This window comes from Perissodus microlepis, chromosome 2 (genome assembly GCF_051167445.1).
Source record: "Perissodus microlepis isolate ML-2025 ecotype Zambia chromosome 2, ASM5116744v1, whole genome shotgun sequence".
Taxonomy (NCBI): Eukaryota; Metazoa; Chordata; class Actinopteri; order Cichliformes; family Cichlidae; genus Perissodus; species Perissodus microlepis.
Window position 1 is genome coordinate 14,562,218 of NC_140462.1, and position 22,235 is coordinate 14,584,452.

Here is a 22,235-nt window from a genome sequence, read left to right on the forward strand (position 1 = left end):
AGCAGAGGGTGCGTGCAGTTAGTCACGTACCTCAGATAACAATGGGATCACCATGTTCCTCACACGTGTTTACATTAACAGGACTGCTTTTTAGCATTGACTATATCAATGCTATATCAAGTCTGGGCAACTTCCCTTAAGCAGCTATGTTTATTATGATGGCAAGCCATTGATCAGCAACAATCCAGAGTGGGGAGCTGTCCTCTGGCTGCTTTCAGGCCCCCTCCCGAATCCGAATGAATTGATCTCTTTCAGAGTTGCTACAAAGGGTGCAGTCAATGCAATGCAGCGATTTGAAAACCCCTGCATTATCATTCAAGTGATTATCAAGGAAAACAAAGCTTTTCCAAAGGGTGATCGGAACCTTGGTGTGATTAACTTGACTGACCCTCCCAGAAGAATAAACTGTGGAAATAAACAGAAAGCCAGTGGAAATAGAGGTTATATGCGTGTTAGAGGATGAGCTGTGAAATTTTATAATGAGCAGACATCAGTCCCCAACTAACAGTGTCATTTTAAATCACAATATTGATCTTGATGAAAAAGAGTTTGTACAAAATCAAATAACAAGCTTTTTTTTTTTTTATTATAAAGAACAGGAACATAAAGAGGAATGCAGCTGATGATGAAAAACCCATCAGCCACACACAGCAAACCAAATTACCAACAGTAATTAAAGTGGATGCCTGCCACAATAAAAAATAGTGTGATACAATTTCTAATTGCTCACTACTTCCTGTTATCCCATATATTGCAATACCGCTCATCCCCAGAGAATGTAATTACAAAGGAGTCAGTGGAAAGGTTGCAGGAAACCTCTTAAAATCAATGAGGTAGCATTAGATGTGCTTTTTGTATATTTATAAAAAGAATGATAGTGAAAACAAAGTAATAATAAATATTGGTACTTTGTAATAGGATAGATGCCTGAAATTGGCCCACGGGGCAGAACAAACATATAGACAAATCCCATTCTGCAAAAAAGCAGAAAAAAGAACAAAAACTGGCGGTTTAAATGAGCCCAGTTATAGATTGTGTTCCACAGGGTTTGATTCATTTGTCTCCTGAATGAGGACAAAGGTCATGCTCTTTCGGTTTGTTCAATGAGCACCCAGCTGTTAGCACATCAGAAGTGATGCAAAGTCAAAACACCACCTAGGAATTCATATAGTCCTGCACACAAGCCATGATTTCATTAGTCTGCAGCCAGACCCTGAGGAAGACAAACATAGTCATGCAAGTCCTTTAACAGAAGATATAATTACTAAAGAGACTACTTTTAAGGACTGAACTTCTTTTTTAGCTAGATTAGAAATTAATTTGCATGCTTTGGTAATTTTTCATCTTCAGAATGATTGCATTCATCAGTAAGATTGTTCTTTGTGACTGACATCGAGAGATAAGTTGTAGCTTTACAGAGGAAAAAGAGCAGAGTACCAACACAGATCACCCTCAGCGCCACCAGTGCAGTCATCCCAACCAGGACCCCATCGACAGACTACCACCAGGAAAGCGAGAGGTCATGGAGAAGTATTTTAAACCGGTTCAGAGCCCAGCTGAGCTGGATGAGCTCAAGCCACGGAAAATCCACCATCATCGCCATCATCACCTTCACCATAGCCAAGACACTCAGTCACACAGGTAGGATGGCTTTTTCCACACATATCTAATTGTGTTTTAGTCTAAATTTATTTGCCAGATTAAATTTGCAAGTTTATTGAGCTCGAACATCTGCAGCCTTAGACAAAATATACTAAGCACAGTCCCTTTTTACATGGTCAGTTTACACAATTTCCCTGTTTTGAAGGTACTCAAAGTTTGATGACACTGACAGGAACACAGATGACAGCCGAGGGCAGCCTCGCCACCATCAGCACAGTCACTATCTCCATGAAAGCCCTCGCCACGATGCTCACTATCGCCGTCAGTTTCACCACAGTGAAGAGGATGAGATCATTTACGACCACGACACCCCTGTAACTCTCTCAAGGGCTTCCTCTTCTTCCCTCTCATCCTCATCCTCTTCCTCCTGGTACACAGAGTCAAGCGCAAATGATCCTTTCACTCTTCGCCATGCTGAGCGCCCACAGCATTCTCTGTCCTGCTCCAATATCCCAGATGTGCGCATAGGTTTCCAGGAAGATGAATGCAGTGAGCCCATTGTCTTTGCTACCGTCAAACACAGCAAAAAAGGCAAGCTTCTTCATGAAAGCTCACAGCAAAGAGGGAACACTGGCTTTTCTGCTCTTGACAGAGGTCACAGTCGAAGCGATGAAGCCTTTTTTCAGAGTAATGATAGTGGTGGAAGAGAACAATCTAAGCAAAATAACTATGGGCCTTTGTATAAGTCAGCTAGTTTGAACCGATGTCTGGCTTTCAGTGAGGAAAACATTCTTTTAGGGGTCTCCAGTGCCCCCAAGAGAGCAGTATCTTCAAACCAGCTACCCAGCAAAGGGATCCTCAAGAACAAGGAGACTCATACTGACATCCGTAAGACTAAATCGATGGAGGTGTTGTCCCCAAGAGTTGCTAAAGAACAAGGTCCTGGGCAGAAGGGTAAAGAAATTACTCAAGCTAACATAGAGCAAGCCAGGGCCAATTTTCTGCAGGAGAAGTTACAGTTCTCTGCGTTTCTAGATGAGATTACAAAGAGCGTTATAAGTCCATCGTATCTCACCAACTTGGGTGTTAATAATAATAAAACTCCTGCAAAAACATCTGCCTCAGCCCCCACATCTAACCCAGTTAAGCCTCAGCTCCCACCAAAAAAACACAGAAAAGCCCCAGTGGAGAAGACAGGTCAGCATCCCAAACTGGCCAGCAGACAGGAGAAAGCACCTTTTAGTAGTTCTCGAAAACACTCAGACTGCTCCAGTCCTGACAAACTGATTTCATATGCCATGAGGAACCACCACGGTAGCCCTCCGCCTCGTCACCACCCGCACTCTGCCAGCCAAAGCCCACACCACGGAAGCAACCGTAAGGACAGGAGGCCTACGTCAGGAGACAGATTTGGCAGAGGTGGCCCTCACCTCACCGATGAAACTAGCACCAGCCCTGAAACCAGTCAGTCCAAACAACGCCACCACCACCACCACCACCACCACCACCGAAAAGAGCAGCATAGCCAGCATCCACATAACCAGCACTTCCACCAACAGTCCTATCCAGACTCTGGTCACCAAGAACCGAGCAACTCGCCTCCAACTTCAGCCCAAGGTGCAGAGGCAGGGGTCGGATCTGAGTCTTCATCCACAAAATCAGATTCATCCAGGGCCAGGGACACAGCCTCCACAGCTACCAGCCACAGCTCAGATCAGAGTGGCCGACACCAGCCGCAACATGCTGGGCACTCTCAGCAGCACAGGGTAAGTCCACTTTAAGCTGATACACTAAAATGACAACAAACAAATTAGTTTAGAGAGAGTCAAATCAATCATGAGCTGTTATTCACCACCTTTAAAATATTATACCCTGCTAATATCATTGCTATGCGTATGTGTTTTCATTTTGAAGTTAAAGTTAACTAGTATAACTAGTAAGAACCATCATGAACAACATGATGGAGAAGCCAGTGGTCTTCAGTGGATGGATTTGTGAATCAAATGATAAGATATAAGGGTCCTAATGAGCCAAAGCTCTAGTTAGAAAGCCAGCACCTTTCTATTCAGCATTATATAAATATATAATACTAAAATGATTTCTTTTTTATTATTAATCATGTCTTTTTTGATGGGCTGCTGAAGAACAAAGTGTGACGCACATTACACTGCATCAAATCAATGATATCTCTATTAAAAGAACAGAATGTTGCAGAATGAGACACTGCTGCTGAGTCACAGGGCGTGTGGGATGGTGTCAAGCACTGCGCATTACAAGCTGAGTCATTCTCCAGCATTGCAGCAAATGACGTTGAGTGCTTTTAGGGGAAAATTCATTTGAAACTCCTTGATATATCAGTTTCGATTCTTTGTTTGCTCTGTGACCTGAAGGGACGTAACTACATACAATCACAAAGACAAATCTGCATAGTTCCCTCATGGGAAAATGTGTGAGTAATACAGAAGGTAGAATCCAGTCGTTCTTAATAGACATACAGACACACACACAGAGCCTTGCATAATTTTGCCTTTTTCCATGCTGTAACAGTATAGATTCTGGTCTCATTTGGTTTATTTGTTTTATTGAATTCACATACGTACGTGTACAAAGGGGAACATCCTGGTTTAGCCTCACAGAACAAATCGATTATGTTTCTGGCACAGGTCTACCACAGCTCAATAGTTTATTATTGAGCTGTCCTCAGTAATGAAATGGTGACCCAGCCCGGGTATATAGCCCGTGCTGGGCTCCAGCACCTATGAATATAAATAGTAATGAATAGTTATAGAAATTATGTTGTTTTTGGAAAGTGATGTGACCTCATCCAGCCAATTGGAATTCAAATGAAACAATGAGGGTGAAGTTCTGGTTTTCCGACAGGGTGCTTGGGGAGTTTTCATATTTGGAAACTGAAGCTGAAAGCCGTTCCACACCTTCAAGTTTCTTTTTACATTGAATGTGTTTGATTACAAAACAAGAAATGATTGAATCACACTGCATATTTTACAGACTAAGGAGTCTGCTACAAAAAACATTATTATATCTAACTAACTAAAAACACTCTAAAAATAATCAACTGAAACAACAATTTGAATTGATACAACATACAAAACCAATTAAAATAAAGTGAAAATATACAAAATGCACCTATAGTCTATAGGTGCCCGAGGACACACTATTGCATACAAAAGGGTGGCTGTGGCTCAGGAGGTACAGCAGGTTGTCTACTAATTTGAACGTTGTTGGTCTGATCCCCAGCTCTTCCAAACTGCATGTCAAAGTATCTATGATTTGCACCTCATGTATTCACTAGAGTTTGAATTTTAGATCAAAGCATTTGAGCATTAAAAAGATCAAATGAGGCTTGCAGTCAATATAATTTCAGTTCAGTTTTATTTACATAGCAGAAAATCACAGCGATAGTTGCCTCACAATGCTTTATATTGTAAGGTAAAGACCCTACGTTAATGGAGAGAAAACCCCCACAATCAGATATGAACAAACACTTGGTGGCAGTGGGAAGGAAAAACTCCCCTGTAACAGCAAGGAACTTCCAGCAGAACCAGATTCAGGGAAGGGCAGCCATCTGCTACGACCGGTTGGGGAATGAGGGTTAGAGTAGAAAACTGCCCTGTAGTACCAGTTCATATGTTTGTTGAGACTGGCATGTTTATGTAACTGTATGTCAAATATTTGCATTCATGTATTTTATCCATGAAATGTTGTAAACATCTTGGACCCTGTCCCTGAGAAATACCACTCATATTACTCAATTCAGTGCAGTTTTAATATGTAGCTCCAATTCACAACAACAGTCACCTCACCTCAAGTCACCTGCTTTATAATGTAACGCAAAGAGCCTGCAATATTACAAAGAAACCTCATTAATCACACAGCCCTTTTTGAGCAAGCACTTGGTGATGGTGACAAACAAAAGCACAATTTTAACAGGAAGAAACCTCTGGAAGAACTAGGCTCAGGGAGGGACAGCCTCTGCTGTCAGTGGTTGGGGTTTAGGGGAAAAGAAGAGAGCAGAGAGATCCAGGACAAAAGGTAAACTATAGGAGAGAGTTTTAATAATTGGTAATGATTAAATGCAGAAGTAGTGTATAAACAATACTGAGAGTGAAAAGAAACGAGTGAAGAAGAAATGCTCAATGCATTATGGGAAGCCCTCAGGAACATAACCCTATAGCAGCATAACTAAGTGAGGGTTCAGGATCACCTGATCTGGAAGCTAGTTCTATAATAGAAGGGACTGATAGCTGAAGGCCTTTCTCCCATTCTACTTATGAAAACTTTAGGACCTACAAGTAAGCTCTCTCAGGATAATAGGGTACTATGAGGTCTTTAAGATTTGACAGGACCTGATTAGTCACGATTTTGTATTTGAGGAGAAGGATTTTAAACTTAATTATGAATTCAACAAAGATTACAATAAGGAAAAACTAACACACTCTGCAGTACAAAACAAAAATACCTGTGTCTACAGAGAATCTACAGCCTGATCCTCAGCCACCTCCTCCTTAAACTTGTTCTATTCCTTTTTTAGGACGTGCTGTGTGAGGCTGACCATCTTCAGTAAGTGTCTGTATTTATATAATCTCTCTCTGCACACGTCACGTTTGACTGCAGATTTTCACGCCTTTCTCTCTGGCTCGTTGGGTTGTCTCTCTTTATCCGGTTATGGATCAGTGCTTATTGATCACACTAGTGAGCTTCCCTTCTCCCCACATTCCTGTTAAAACAGGATGAAGTGTCATTATGAAACCTTTTTACATAACTATATGTCGTCAGTAATATGTATATGTGCCAGGGAAACCAACATTTAACAACCTTTGTGAATACCTTTTAGAAGTACTTTTTAAACTAAACCCTAATTGTCATATCAGCAGTAATACCTGTCACCGTTGTGTTGATGATTATTTATTTATTTTTACCTTAATAATGTTAAAATCTTTGACATTTCATTTAAAAAGCACAATTGACACATCCCAAATAATTCACTCAGCAAATTCTGGACTTTAAATCCTCCTTAAATCCTAAATTTTGAAAGTCAAAATAACCTTCATATTAACATATGCTGGCCCTCTATTTCTAATCCTTCCTCTGTGTTCAGGGCACTGCAGGAGGAGAATGCCGATCTCCACCAGAACTTGCTGCAGACAGTGGTTTGCATTGAGAGCCTGGAGGCAGAGCTGCAGAGGACCAGAGACGAGCTCAGTCATGTCAAGGAGAAATACAAAAGGTTAGGCTAAACAGAATTCAAAACACACGTGATGGCTGTGCATTGCTTAAACTCTCTGACTCATGTCCATAAATAAATACTGAGCTTGCCTCTACAAGAGGGCGTGTGCACACATATTGATTCCAGAGCCACTATTGAATGAACTCAATCTCTGGCTTTACTTAACACTTCCTATAGATGAATTGATCAGTGGAACATTCTGGATGAACAGCATAGGCCACAGATCTCCTCCTTGCATGGGTGGAAATTCAGTGACATATAAACTGCGTCTTCACACTCACCCAGATTCTGTTAGGCCCATATTTATAACCAAACAACTGCTGCTGGCAGTCAGGCACATACCAAACATTCTTCAGCAGACTGCTGCAGCTGGAGTGAATGATCGCCTCACACTGCACACAAGTTGTGCATCAGTTGTTGTAAGTTTATTAGGAGAGTTTGTTGTTGACATTTGTCTTGACAAACAGCTGCCATTGTCTTGACTCAACGATTGCAGTGGTACAGGCAATACGTTTAACAATGGGCCTTTATGCACGGTGTTAAAAATAAAATTTAAGGATTTTGGATTAATTCTATTAGTGCAGAAAATAGATGAATGACATATTTTCCTTCTTGTTTTGAAGCCTTCTGCAAACACATACTGGGACCAAGCAGGCCAATAACTTGCTGGGGGAGCACCTGCACATAGCGGTGAGAAAACTGGAGATTTATAAACTCTGAGCGAAGTAATAAAAGAAATGAAACACATCGTTTGACTTTCATGCATGTTATCCCTTATTTTTTGCATTTGCAGTCCGAGAGCCTGAGCAGTGAAAGGAAGTACTTGCTTAATCGTGTGTCCAACCTGAGCTCAGAGCTGGAAGACGCCCACAGGACCATTGCAGCCCTGGAGAACATTAATGTAAGCACACTGACATCTAGTGGACATCAGTGCACACTTCTCTCTACTCAGTAGGCCTCAGGCCCTGAGATTCATGCGAAATGCCTGCAGACAAACCTGTGGACATACTGAATGTTTATCATTTCATTAGAACCAGAAATAACATAAAATGTAAGAGATCTTCAACTTTAGAGAGTTAAATATCAAAACTAATCTTTCAACTCAGGTAAAAGTACAACTGACATTATAGTTTGTCGTCTATTTGAGGAACTCATGATACTGAGTGTGATTTATATACTGTAAACACGCAAAGTGCCATGTGTATGCCACTGTACACTAATAAATGTATTTTTAGAGTGGTAATATCATTTAAATGGTTAGGCAGCACAACATGTTATCTATAATATTTGTGTGTTTCCCTGTAGTGTTTTGTAGCATATTAGGAGACATTACTGCCATGTTCAGTATCATTTTGTTTTCGAAAGGATACTCATCTGGATCTCCAGTCAGTGCAAACAAAGTACTGAAGCACAGCTGTCCACCCCCCCACCCCAAACACATCAACTTGCACATGCATAATCAGCTAAATGTTCCTTGAAATATGCTAAATAACGCATAGCAACCAATGAAAGATGCTATGTTGCGCCAGAGATTATGATGAAGCACTGAGGTGATACTGTTTATGAAGCAAATATTTCAAAGTTACTAAAGCAACAGAATTAGATTTGAAAGCAGATGCATTTCATGAATCTTGAAATGTAAAGAGTAATGTTTACTTATACATATTCTTTCTTAAATTTAGGTGCCATGCTTGATAAAGGAACTACTGGAGAAGCATTTTGATTCCGCTGAGGCTGTACAGAAGTTTCTCACAACCTCTGCTGCAAACAGCCATTCTGCCACCTCTCAGCAAACAGATGGCCAGCCCCACCCTCCTAAAGCAGACAAAGCAGCACATGATTGGCTGACTAAACCAGAGGCAGGTCCACAGAGGGTCACAGCTTTCACACCCTTTAAACAGAGTGTACCAGTAACAGGAAATGAATGCGGCCTCTCGGGTCAGCATGAGCCGAGCCACAGCCTGCCTTTCTCTGTGGCTGAGATCAGCACTGCTATCTATAAGAAAATGGCTGCCAGTTATGCTGCCAGGCCACAGCCTATCTACCCCCAAAGCCAACAGCAGTCCTCTTTGGTCACTAATCATGCTGACACCCTTCCAGACCTCAGGCAGGGCCATGTAGCTAGTGATAACTGGGCCGGGAAGGAAGAGTTAAAGGTAACTCTTTTGGAGCAGGACACTGATGATGTGAACTCTGTGTCAGCCCAGCAGATCCTGGATGATTTCATGCAGCACCTGCAGTTACACAAGGAGGCTGGTGAAAGGAAGGGGCAACAGAGTGGGCAGAAGTGTAGGGCAGAAGTAACAGAGTGAAAATGCCACAGGCACAGTGAACGTTCATCTTAGTGCTTCGAAATGTGCATTTATTCATGTGTCTCATGAATATCTGTCAGATGGAAATACTGTATTTTGAAAATGCTGTGGTTAAGAAAACTTGAACATTATGTTATTTTAGGCTATCTGTGGGCGACAAAGGAGGGCTTTGCATAATAGTCAGAAGATTTTCATACACAAAAAGAAAGAAAGAGCCACAGCTACATAAAAAACTGAGAAAAATGGCAGTAAAATAACAAAATAACCATTTATTTTATTAAAAATATGCTTTATGTATAAGTTTCTGTAGTATTAATTTACTGTCTATTTTTTTTTAACCTTTTAGTTTTCTTCCAAATTGATAGTGCAGGCAAAAGGTCATGGGGGTAGCTGGAGCCTTTCCTAGCAGATAGGTCACCAGCACTGACACAGAGAGACAACTAGGGCCAGTTTAGAATCACCAGTTCACCTAACCCCACTAATTGCACGTCGAACCTTCTCGCTAACCACCTCGTCACCATGCTGCCCACTTTATACAGACTACAGAAGCATTTAATTGTCTCTGATAATAGATCATTGACACTGATGGGATCAAATGCGATCACTTTTAACAAATTTAAAAAACAGTGAAAGACTGGGAATTGAAAAAAAGCCGGATACCTCAAGGCCTTCTGCTAAGTGAACAATGAAACTATATTCAGTGAATGACTTTGAGTAACATCGAGAGAACAACATGATTAAGGAAGCTAATGCCCTTTTGGAACCCACTTAAGTCTTGAGTCAAGGCATCTCTTTCTTAAAGCAGCAGGTCATTGTACCATCAGTGTCACTGGAGACTGTTTTAATCTACATTTATTCATAATAATTCAACCAGACTCAGTTGTTCGTGTTTCTGCTATATATTTGTGTAAAATAACTCTTCAGGGACTGCTTTGGATTTTTCAAACAGTCTAAATAGCCCTCATGTGAAAACCTCTTAAAATTAATAAGTGTACAATGAAAAATACTATTTTGAGTTTACTGTGCATTGATTGGTTTGTGTAAATATCCAGAGATTCAGTGTAAAGGTCTTTAATTCATAAAAAGAAAGTCAAATATTATGATTCAGAAATGTTTTCTTTGTACTATTGCAAGGTCTTTACCTTACAATGTAAAGTGCCTTGAGGCAACTGTTGTTGTGCTTTGGCACTATATGAATAAAATTGGATTGAATTGTTGACAGGGGAAAATCCTTTCAAGCTGATGTAACTGACAAATGTGTACAGTTAAAATACAAAGACAGCTATTGTGATGGTGTTGATAAGCTTAACAGCATGTGTACACCTGGACTCTATGTGTTCCTTTAATTCTGTGCTTAGCATTCTTCTGGTATTAATGTTGTTTTAATCTAAATCTCTCTCTACATTTTGTCATTAAAAATACTCCTTCTTTGTGTATTTGCATCTATTCTACCAATAAAGATAGTTTTGTTGATGCAGTATATCAGATTACAAACATTTGTTCATTATTGATGATTTCTTCCTCACTTTCTTGTTGTCAAATTCAAATAATATATGGCATGTTTTTTTATATGCAAAAAAACAAACAAACAAACAAAAACAAAACAATTGGAAGGTTGTGTTTTAATCCCCGGCTCCTCCAGCCTGCATGTCAAAGTGACCTTGGGCAAGATAATGAACTCTGTGTTGCATTCATTGAAATCAGAGTTTAAGGAGCAGAAATGCATCTGAATGTGTGTGCTTCAATGGGTGAATGAGGCTTGTACTAAAAAGCACTTTGAGTGCTCAGTTAGAGAAGCCTTCAGTTAATCCAAAATGCTGCAGCAAGAGTACTGACAGGGACTAGAAATAGAAAGCATATTTCTCCTATACTGGTTTCTCTTCATTGGCTCCCTGTTAAATCCAGAATTGAATTCAAAATCCTGCTCCTCACATACAAAGTCTTAAATAATCAGGCCCCATCATATTCTAATGACCTTATAGTACCATATCACCCCATTTGAGCACCTCGCTCTTGCACTGCAGGCTTACTTGTTGTTCCTAGAGTATTTAAAAGTAGAATGGGAGGCAGAGCCTTCAGCTTTCAGGCCCCTCTTCTGTGGAACCAGCTTCCAGTTTGGATTCAGGAGATGAACACCGTCTCTACTTTTAAGATTAAGCTTAAAACTTTCCTCGTTGTTAAAGCATATAGTTAGGACTGGATCAGGCGACCCTGAATCCTCCCTTAGTTATGCTGCAATAGGTGTAGGCTGCTGGTGGGTTCCCATGATGTATTTAGTATTTCTTCTTCATGTGTTAATAGACCTCTCTGCATTGAATCATACTTGCTTTTAATCTGTGCCTCTCTTCCACAGCATGTCTTTATCCTGTCTTCCTTCTCTCACCCCAACCGGTCGCAGCAAATGGCCCCGCCCCACCCTGAGCCTGGTTCTGCTGGAGCTTTCTTCCTGTTAAAAGGCAGTTTTTCCTTCCCACTGTCGCCAAAGTGCTTAGTCATAGGGGGTCATATGATTTTTTTTTTTTTTCTGTATGTATTATTGTAGGGATACCTTACAATGTAAAGCACCTTGAGGCAACTGTTGTTGTGATTTGGTGCTGTATAAATAAAATTTAATTGAACTGAACTGAACTGAACTGAACTGAACTGAACTGAACTGAATTGAATTGAATTGAATTGAATTGAACTTAATTGAACTGAATTGAATTGAATTGAACTGAAGAAAAGTGCTACATGTATGCTGCTGACATATCTGAGCTACATTAAAATCTCTGTTGCTAGAAAGCTAAACAGGTTTGCTTGTAAGTTTTAAATGGCTTTCAATCTGCCTCACTATTCAGAAATATAGCTGCAAACGTTAATATTGATTGGGCTGTAGAAAATTATTTGTGCTTTAAGAGCTGATAACGTGACACCAGCCTCAGCCTAACTATAGCTCTGATTCAGGCTGTCATAAATACTTATAATAGCAGTTTAATCCTATTGATCCAGTCCCACCTCCCTCCCTATTGCACTATATTCATAATCCCCTGCAAACATAACTCTGGTCTTACTTTCACTGCACATGAAGCAGCTAACCTAACCTACCTCAAAAAAGAATAGAGGATCCTTTTGGGAACCATATTCTCTTTATTTCAGTCAGTCCATTAATCAATAGATATCTAATCTGCCTTATGTCTGATCATTACATGCGTTTTAGTGCAACCCACAGTATAGGCAAGGCAAGGCAAGGCAAGTTTATTTGTATAGCACAATTCAACAACAAGGTGATTCAAAGTGCTTTACAGAGACATTAGAAACAAAAACAAATAAAAAGCATGATTTAAAATTGATTAAAACAATTATTTAAAAATAACACCATACCGTGGGTTGCTTTGTCACTGTAATGTAAAATCATTAATGGCTGCAGGTTTCTTATATTTAACTTCACACAAACAGTTTAAATGGAAATGCACTAAAATTTAAGGTTACAGTTAATTATGAGAATAATGGTTTTAGTGCATAAACTGAGAGCATTGTAAAAGATAAACTATACCATTTGTTCCAGTTGTATGTCAAGTATAACCTCATATGTGTGGGCCTATTCCAAATGTCTTAGATTTTTTCTTCTCTAACTGCATAAAATATCTTGGCTCAGTAATAGAGTGAAAACTCTGAGTGATGCTGACAGTAAATTGGATTTTGTTCCATACTGCTGGACCCCACCGTATTCTTGCTCTTAGGTAAACAGTAATACATATTTCCTGTGTTTATTTCCTCAGACCTACAAGCCTGTGTTTATGGGCTTCAGGTAAATTCACCTGTCATAATATTTCAATAGACCCTCCCATACTATGAGTCCATCAGATAAGTTTGCTGATCAGACACTGGCCTGCTTTCCCATTGGTTCCTGGGCTCTAATAGGATCCCAGGGACTCTACTGTGAGGATTACGGTTCCAAACTCTCGACTTTGGCCAGTTGTCTGTGTCCTCCAACCATGGGTACCGCGGTTTAGGGGGGCGCCGCATATGCACAGACCCGGAGGGGCGCCATCAAAAGACAACATCGCATCAAGGGGAAGAAATCACTGATTTCAGCTTGGTGGGGGGACTGCGGCGTTGTGACCACTTGCTTGAGGGAAACATCTGTAATATTTGTGAAAAGGATTATCATTTTTCCACCATACTTTAATAATAACCACTTTTCTCACATTTCTCATCCGCACAGATTTGGATTATTTAAGAAAAAACAACTTTTTGAGACATTTCGTCAACCCAGTGAAAGTTTTTGGATTATCTTCTAAGGTCGACTTTGTCCTCTACCATCTCAGGGATATACCTGCTTATCCCCTCCACCTGGAACAACTTAGATGAGCTCAACGCAATAATAACTAATCAAACGACCAGGCCTGGACTGACCACTGACCAATCCAACAACACTGAGTCCACCGTCTTTTGAGCTCCATGGGTTTGTCTCCATAAATGCAGCTGGCCACCTCTGGATAGCATCAGTTTTGACCAGAATAGACTTGCTCTGCTCCATCCAGCTCCCCCTCTCTTTCTTCTTTCTCTTTTCTCTGTGGTGGCCTGTGCATAATAGTGAGCCATGCTGCTGAAAATTACGTTCACCCAGCAGAGGCGAGTTCGTCTGGCCCAGGGCCTATGGCTGATGTCCTGGCTGGCAGTGATGAGTGGGGCCTTCATCTTTTGTCTTGGTGTTTACCTTAAGACAGAGCTGCTTCGTAGGGCCGAGGTACAGAAAGCGATGCTTGCATGAATGCAAACACACACATAAAGCAATGCAAGCTAGAAGGCCAGGTGGAGCTGATGTCTAGTGCATGAATGTATTAAAGGTTGAACAAATATAGGATTGTATGCTCAGGCATCTGCCTTTGCTAGGTGTTGTTTACTGAGCCTACTGTGTCACTCTTTGTTAAACTTAGCTTCAGCGTTTAATCGACAAATACAAACACACCGCACGCAAGTGTAAACATGCACATTCATGCATGTTAAGTCATGTAGGTGCAGTTTGCTGAAGAACGTCTTTGTAATGTCAGCACTTTTCCCATGAAAAGCATGTGTGTGTGTGTGTGTGTGTGTGTGTGTGTGTGTGTGTGTGTGCGTGTGGATTGTGCATTTTGTTCACATATTTATTGATCTAAAGTGAGAAGTGCTCTTAGCTAATCTTAGGTAATCATTTTTCCCAAGGTGGTGGTGAATGGCTGGGAAAAAACAGAAGACATATTTGCTCTCTGACCAATGAAATGGAATCAGGAAGCTAAGGCTCTAACAAATGATTCATTAGAGCATAATCCTCCTTTATCATCTGTAGACAAATACCTCATTTGTGTACTCTGTTTTGCCCTCTACTGCACTCAGTGGGAAAACTGAGTATTCCACATGGAGCTTAAAATATTTCTTTGCAATTTCATTTAGAGAGATTATTTGTTCTAAAGCCCAGCTGGCTGGACAGATTTTACAGCATCACGTTAGACGGTGGCACCACCGGACTGTAAATGTAAGGTATTTTTTAATTGTAATTTTAAAACAACAATTGGGCAAAGGTGCTTTGTGGCTGGCAGGCTTTTGCAAACTCAGCCAATAATAAACTCAGTCCATAATTGACTTCTGCAGTAACACGAGCAATGGATTAAATTTATCATCATATTTCCATGTAGACTTTGCAGCTAATTGAATCTTTTGGCTGCCAAGGTCATTTTAGACTAGATAAGGATAATTGAACAGAGGATTATTGCCTTCTAAATTGAGTGGAGCAAATGACAAAGAGACCTGCAGCTGACTGCCAGTGTTGTGCCAACTATTATCTTTGACTTTGCTCTTCTTCTCTTGAGGTGATGGACAACACAGAGATCCACGTGGTACCCAACATCCTGATGATGGTGGGCCTGGTCTCCATTGGCACCAACTGGGTTGCCACTCGTGTGTGTCAGGACTCCCTGGATGCGAGCCGCTTCCCCCGTTGGAAGTTGCTCCTGATGGCCTGGTTTGCTGTAGCCATGTTACTCTGTTGTCTCCTTCTTGCTGTGGTGGTGCTCAGCTATGCCCTGCAGGGACGCCTGGAGGAGTCCCTGAAGGTGGGTACACTGGGCTGGGTAAAGGTTAAAAGGAGGGTATAAGTAGTTTACCTCCAGTGTCAAGCAAAACATTAGGAAACGCCTGCTTCCCTATAAGTTGCTGTAGACAAAGCCAAAATGGGAGAGCAATTTGACCAACAATCAAACATTATTTTTAAAACCAGCTCAAACTGCTCTGAAACTCCAACGACTTTTAAAGATAACACCTTCTCCTTCCTACACTTTTCTCTCTTCAATGTCAGGTGGGACTGAGGAATGGGATCCGCTTCTACAAGGACACAGACGTGCCCGGCCGCTGTTTTCAAAAGGAGACCATTGATCGTCTGCAGATGGAGTTCCGCTGCTGTGGAAACAACAACTTCAAGGACTGGTTTGAGGTTCAGTGGGTCAGCAATAGATATCTGGACTTCACCTCCAAGGACGTCAAGGAGTGAGTGAATGATGATCCACAGAAAGAAAGAGAAAAAGGTGGACTGATGAGGGGTATACAGCGAAGAGAAGCAAAGAAAATAGAGGTCTACATGAGTGAGAGATAAGCAGATTTCACATCCAGAAAGGTCAAACAATATGTCAGAGAGAGAAAGAGAGAGAAATGATATTAAGGGTAGAGGAAGACTATATTAAAAATAGATCTGGCCTTTACTTTTGAAGAGAATGATAAGCATCAATGAAAAGGTTGGTGGTAGAGCAAGCAGAGAAAGGTTGGTCAAAGATAGGGAAGTGAAAAGGAATGAACAAACAGAGAGGTTGTGACATGATGACACTTGTATAGAGGGGCTGCTCTGAGCTAAAAGTCGGCCTTTAACTGGTTTTAAGATGACTTTATCTCCTCACTTCTCTTCCTCTTGTCTCACTACACTCTGTTTTTTAATCTGTCACTCTTCGTGGTTTTCACGCTTTCTCTCCTTCATCTGTATACAGTCGTATCAGGAGTAACGTGGATGGCCGTTACTTGCTGAATGGCGTTCCTTTCAGCTGCTGTAACCCGGCCTCCCCGCGCCCCTGCCTGCAGTACCACCTGACAGATAACAGCGCTCACTACAGCTACGACTACCAAGCAGAAGAACTCAACCTGTACAGCTGTGGCTGTAGGCAGGCTCTGACCGACTACTACATGGAGATGATGAATTCAACTGGCCCTGGTGTGCTGTCAGTCATCCTAATACAGGTGAATAATAAAAAGAAAACCCAAACAGCTGTTATATGTTATTATTGTCATGCTATTCTATAATTCTTCTTTGAGTTCAGAAAGGAGCGCTGAAATTATGCTGTACACTCACACACACAGACACACAAAGAAGGAAGAAGAAGCAAAAAACAGAATTTTAAATGATGACTGTCTAGTGACGCACACACTGCCATGACAACCGACAGAAAGGAAAAGCTCACTGGTTTACATTGATTTCCAACTTTTAATCAAACATGCACTTTCATTCCTTTGCAAAATGCCAGCATTGACAGCACATGTTTAAATAGCCAAACTAAGCCTGTAACAGGAAGCTTTTTCACATGTTCAACACAGCACTGTTATACACTCCAACCAGCCAATCACACAGTCTAATCCTCAACAGACCAGTGGCATGGTTTTTCTAGTCCACTTTGGCATGCCAAGGTATTAAGACATTACTTTAACAAAACCTGTTCTGAATCTGAACAGCAGACAAAAAAATGATAGAGGGAGCTTGAGATAATACTAAAAATATTTTGTACTCCTGCATCACCACTACATTGTTGTCCTGAAGACTGCAGCACATTTTCAGTCAAAACTGGATCTCACACTTTTGGGAAACAAACTGGACAAACTTTTAACTTTCATAGTGATTTGATTTTGAAGAAGCTTCAGATTGCAAAACCCAATATGAAGGTTGGAAGTAAAAAAAAAAACCCTCATGATTTCTCCAGTTTTTAAAAAAGAAAATATAAACATAACACGCCTTCTGAGATAATAATTCCCTCCCAATATGGTTTATGAACATCATCGCTCCAAAATAAGTGTCAATATTTTGAGTGAAATCATGTTTATGGTTACAATCCTAAAGAAAAAAAATGTAATAATTCTGATAATACTTCCACAGTGAATTCAAAATCAGAAAAAATGTGTATGACTGTCTCTCACATATATAACACAGTACAAGCTGTCAGAATACATCCACACAAGCTTGAGCTGTACAGAATAAAAGTCCTTCAGAGTGTGATCACCCAGCAGCTTTAAAATTACGTGATTTATTAAAGTTGATGCCTCTATTCATTTTTTTTGTGAGCTTACGAAACCCTTTGACCATCTCGTTTTGTGATAAAAACTGTCTGCGAGCACAGATTTTACACCCTGATTTCACAGTATCTTTATTGCTTCTTTCTCTGCAGATGTCAGTGCTGGTGAGCCTGAGGTACTTGCAGACGGCTGTGGAGGGAGCCACAGCTCTGGAGGACCCCGAGGGTGAAAGTGTGGGTTATCTCCTGGAGAAGGGTGTGAAGGAGACCTTTGAGGATGTTAAAGCGAATGTCCTCGACATCTTGAAGTTTGCACAGGTTGACCCCTCGGCCGCCGAAGGATCCCCCGGGGCTGAAGACGCAGAGAAGCCAGCTGATAACACCACGGAGAAGGCTGCCTCCCCTACTCCCTCCCCTGCCAGCTAAAGGGAGAAATGTTTTTAAAAACACAAGCTCAGGGGGGAGAGATGCAAGGGGGGAGGATGTGTCAGTGCTTGTTTTTTTTGTTTTGGTTGTGTGAGTTGGGTGGTGGCAAGTAGGGCACCATTTGGGTTTTGACACATTAGGCTTGATTTATGTACCACCAAAAGCAGCAGCTGCAGCTCCCTCGCACATGGCCAAAACAGGGCAACAGACAGGGAATCTTATCAAGCCCTGCACAGACACCAAACAAACATCTCCTCTGTGCAGGACATCATGCATGTGTCACCATCTACGAATCTGTTCAGGAGATGTGTAGTACATCTTGTTGTGTCTAGAAAAGTCAGTTTAAACAGGTTTAGCTTAAACACGAAAACATATTTAACAATTTTTTGGCTCAGATTCACAAGTTCATCCCATGTGCACTGTAACATTACTCCCACGGCTGTAGTTTGTACTAATCTGCAATGAAATGCTTAGGAACCTGTTAAACTGGCAATGCACATGAATTATATATTAAAAGTAGAAGTTTTTAACTGCTTTGTAGTGTCGGCTTCCTTTTGTACATGTCCTAAAACAGAGGCACGTTTGAATATGACAATGGGTTATCTGAGTTCAGCAAGGAGAGTTGGATTAAGTGTGCGTGTTTGCGTGCATATGTGTGTGCGGTGCCCTATATGAAGCTGTCATCGTGTCTGTTCTGGCAGCTCTGAAACAATCTGATAATCCTGGCACAGTTAATCCCAGAACTGCTGCACAAGCAGTGTCAGCACACCCTGACAGCACACAGGAACACACTCTGGCATAAACAGCACACTGATGCAACATGTTGGAAACTATTTTACAAAGACTAACAGTCTATAAATCCTTTTTGTGGCAAAACATATTTATATATACAAATATGGTGATCTGTCCAAGCTGCAGGTATATCAAATGTGTGCTCAATCTTCCTAAATAAAACTGTATCACAGACTATTTTCCATGAATGTCTTATTTGATTCCAAATATATAAGCATCCATTTAGTGGCTGCAGAAAAATAAACGTTTTCTTTTTCAAAAAAAAACAAAAACGTGTAGCAGAGATTAACAAAGGAAGCGTTACAGTCCATTTCTCAGCTCTGACCTTCAAAGAAAGTGTATCATAAAACCTTAAATTGGATCATAAAATTAATACATTATTAAAATACATGGAAAAAATTTCTAAAATTTGCCTTTTGCTCATCAGGCCTTATAAAATTTCCCTAATTACATAAAGAAGAAGCCTTGTGCGGACCATTAAGGGCATGTGAGACTGTACAGAAACTATGATAATAATGAATTGCACATATCTTCAGATAATAATAATAATAATAATAATAAATTTTATTTATGAGCGCCTTTCAAGTCACCCAAGGACACTTTACAATAGGATAAAACACTTAGTAAAACAATGGCAGAATAAGAACAATAAAATAAAAGCACAAGATAAAATGAACAAACAGTGGATTCACAGTGAATATGCAGATTTGAACAGATGAGTTTTGAGTTGGGATTTAAACTGGGGGAGAGAACCAATATTTCTTATTTCTGGGGGCAGAGAGTTCCACAGCCTGGGAGCAGAGCAGCTGAAAGCTCTGCTTCCCATGGTGGTGAGGCGGAAGGAAGGTACAGTAAGCTGGATAGAAGAAGAAGAACGAAGTGAACGGGCAGAACAGGTGGTGGTTAACAGGTCAGAAAGGTAAGAAGGAGCGAGGTTATGAATGGCCTTGAAGGTGAGCAGAAGAAGTTTGAAAATTATCCGGAATTTCACAGGGAGCCAGTGAAGTTCCTGAAGAACAGGGGTGATGTGCTGGTAGGAGGGGGTTCTGGTGATAATGCGAGCAGCAGAGTTCTGAACCAGTTGAAGCTTATGGAGGGATTTTTGGGGGAGACCATGCAAAAGAGAATTGCAGTAGTCAATACGGGAGGTAACAAGACTATATACAAGAATGGACGTAGACATACATCTTCTAACAGCTTCCTTTTGTCAGCTTTTCAATGATATCTTTCCCTTGGTATCCTTTTTTGAAGCCTGTGTGCAAAACCCAGAAAGAATCTACTATTATGCACATCCACTCTCCATGTCACGTTTTGATAAAGCATTGCACAATAAGAACAACAAATCATCACTCTTCTTTATAGCAGGCTAAACCTTGCGTTGTTGACAAATACAGCTTGAGTTCGAAAATGTAACAGCCACTTCAGGAAATAATGATAAAACATAAAGAATCAAACAAAAAAAGTCAACCACCATCATTTTAACAGACACTTTATAAATAAAGAACTGAAAAAGCACTAGAGTATTATAAGTCCTACAATGCCCACCACCATCAGATGAGATGCATGGATAGGATCAATGGGGATGTAACTTAGTACATTTACTCAAGTACTTTACAGAAGTAGTATTTCTATGTATTTTCTATGTTGTGCTACTTTCTGCTTCTGCTCTATTTAAGTCTCAGCTGCCTGCCTTCCCCAGCCTTATAAGGAAAGATCAGAACTCACTAGAATGACTGACGAAATGTTTCTCCTCCTGAAAAGGCAACGTCCAGATGAACAGAATGAGCTTTCTGCGATTTTCTTACCTGGATTATTGAGCATGCTACTGTTATTGATCAGCAATACACAAGTAATTAAAATCACATCGAGCTGCAGCATTTAAGAAACAAACATTTATAACTAATATTTACATGAATCTGAAGAGTAGACATAATGAGAACACTTTGCAGTATACAGCATATAATTTCTAATAGGGACGTTTTTACTTGACTTTTAGTTTAGTTACTGTTTTTCCACTTTGCAAAACAAATATCCAGTAAAAACAAAGAAAGAAAGAAAAAAGCTATGTAAATTCTTGTGCAGCACTTTTCACGTAATAAATCACATAATAAGTAGAACACAGGGCTGGACATGGACCTGAAAGTTGTGCCACGTGTTTTCTGCACTAATGGTTTCATTTTCTGCTTAAAAATATTTCCTGTGGTCCCACCCTGCTCTGCGTTCGATCAACCCACCTAAAGAAATCCTAGGAACGCCCCTGTCCATTTACTTGCACTCCGCCATCAAAGCCTTGACAGATGAAGCCTTATACCGCAGGTTTAGACAGCTATAGAACGGAAAATACTGCAATGCATTATACACAGCAGCTAGCTCAAAGTAAGGAAGCTCACTTCCCCTTTGATGATGTAATTAATAATGTGTGAAAGCATGAACTTTCCATTTGAAGCACCAGAGGTCACTATTGCACAGTGCTTGGAGCGCAGCTGAACGCATGGTGAACGTTAGAGACAATACACCTCTGACAACTTCAAATGGAAGCCTTCTCATTTTTAACACACGTTAGATCAACATGTCATGTCTAAGGTCAAAACAAGGCGATACTGAGGCAAATAATGGCGTAAAAACACACATTTAAGGGAAATGTGCACATAAATACGCAGAGGAGGAAATAGGCCTAATATTTCACCTCTGCGAAGTTACAATGTCCCTTTTTTGCACTCTAGTGTTTTGCGGTACTCAAGAAAAATATTTCCGTGTTTGTGTGTGTTGTGTGAAGTTTTGAGGGTGTGTTTTTTTTTTAAAAAAAACCCTCAACATGTGCGTTTTGAAAAATTCCGCTGTGGTTTTGCAATGAAACTAACTGACACACGCAGTCAGAGAGGAAGAGACAGCAAACGAGGTAGAGGGAGGGGAGGAAGGGCCGCACAAATGTCAAACTACTTCACTTGACGCAAGATGGATTCTCTGTCTCTGATTCATTACATACACCGCGTTGGTGATATTCTTTAATTAGCTGTCTTCTGTAGTGTTTCACAGCCCTCGTGCCACAACAATGGAGTCCAGCATTAAGGAGATAATAGAGGAATTCATGGAAAGTGCGTTGGCGCAATGGGTACGTCATTTATCACTTATCACTTTGAGTTAGAGAAAAGGTCATCATTTATAGAGGCGCAGAGATGAGAATAAAACAGGAGGGTGTAAAACGGTGTGAAAAAAATTAAAAAATCCGACTTAGCCGGTGACCAACTCTGTAGTAAAGTCTGTATAATTTCTAGTCAGAAAGCTTGTGAAACCTTTTAGACCAGTCTGTTTTCCAGTTCCGTTCGTCAGAATACATATAAAACTTGAATAAATAACACAAACAGCCTCGACCCTGCCTTTTTTTCTGTTGTGTACAGAAAAGCAAACACTTCTCCTTTTGGCAGCTTCCCTCGCCTCTTAATAACCAACTTTTTCTCTCCCAGCTTTGACACTTCCGTGTCCTTGGGCTGCTTCTGATTTCAAAATAGTCATCGAGTATGCTCTCTCTTAAACCAACTACAGCTGTAACACACTGAATTCCCAGCTGGGGTT

At 40.6% G+C, this 22,235-nt stretch overlaps 3 protein-coding genes across 3 annotated transcripts in view; all 3 read left to right on the forward strand.

Annotated features, from left to right (window-relative positions):
- The first annotated feature begins 905 nt into the window (after positions 1-905).
- Positions 906-10,642, forward strand: LOC146392505 (uncharacterized). The gene is made up of 7 exons (XM_084948836.1): positions 906-1,641; positions 1,808-3,368; positions 6,155-6,183; positions 6,722-6,850; positions 7,474-7,540; positions 7,644-7,751; positions 8,533-10,642. The coding sequence occupies exons 1-7, from the start codon at positions 1,523-1,525 to the stop codon at positions 9,160-9,162; spliced, it is 2,643 nt and encodes an 880-aa protein (XP_084804962.1). The 5' UTR covers positions 906-1,522; the 3' UTR covers positions 9,163-10,642.
- Positions 10,643-13,100: 2,458 nt separating this feature from the next.
- rom1b (retinal outer segment membrane protein 1b) lies at positions 13,101-18,837 on the forward strand. Its single transcript, XM_084948861.1, has 5 exons — positions 13,101-13,891; positions 14,991-15,233; positions 15,476-15,663; positions 16,155-16,401; positions 17,598-18,837. Exons 1-5 carry the CDS (start codon positions 13,745-13,747, stop codon positions 17,868-17,870), a joined length of 1,098 nt encoding a protein of 365 aa, XP_084804987.1. The 5' UTR covers positions 13,101-13,744; the 3' UTR covers positions 17,871-18,837.
- A 2,739-nt stretch (positions 18,838-21,576) lies between these two features.
- Positions 21,577-22,235, forward strand: part of ccdc88b (coiled-coil and HOOK domain protein 88B) — a 59,829-nt gene continuing 59,170 nt past the window's right edge. The window contains exon 1 of the mRNA XM_084948850.1: positions 21,577-21,774. Coding sequence (XP_084804976.1) covers positions 21,715-21,774 — 60 coding nt within the window. The 5' untranslated portion in view covers positions 21,577-21,714. The remainder of the gene's footprint in view (positions 21,775-22,235) is intronic.

What these genes read in the sequence shown, in the direction of transcription:
- LOC146392505 (XM_084948836.1), top strand. Translation starts at nt 1,523, where the DNA reads ATGGAGAAGTATTTTAAACCGGTTCAGAGCCCAGCTGAGCTGGATGAG. An exon ending in CAAGACACTCAGTCACACAG is followed by an intron (nt 1,642 to 1,807) that starts GTAGGATGGCTT and finishes CCTGTTTTGAAG; the next exon opens with GTACTCAAAGTTTGATGACA. An exon ending in GTCAAGGAGAAATACAAAAG is followed by an intron (nt 6,851 to 7,473) that starts GTTAGGCTAAAC and finishes CTTGTTTTGAAG; the next exon opens with CCTTCTGCAAACACATACTG.
- rom1b (XM_084948861.1), top strand. Translation starts at nt 13,745, where the DNA reads ATGCTGCTGAAAATTACGTTCACCCAGCAGAGGCGAGTTCGTCTGGCC. An exon ending in AGCTGCTTCGTAGGGCCGAG is followed by an intron (nt 13,892 to 14,990) that starts GTACAGAAAGCG and finishes TCTTCTCTTGAG; the next exon opens with GTGATGGACAACACAGAGAT. An exon ending in TGTCAGTCATCCTAATACAG is followed by an intron (nt 16,402 to 17,597) that starts GTGAATAATAAA and finishes CTTTCTCTGCAG; the next exon opens with ATGTCAGTGCTGGTGAGCCT.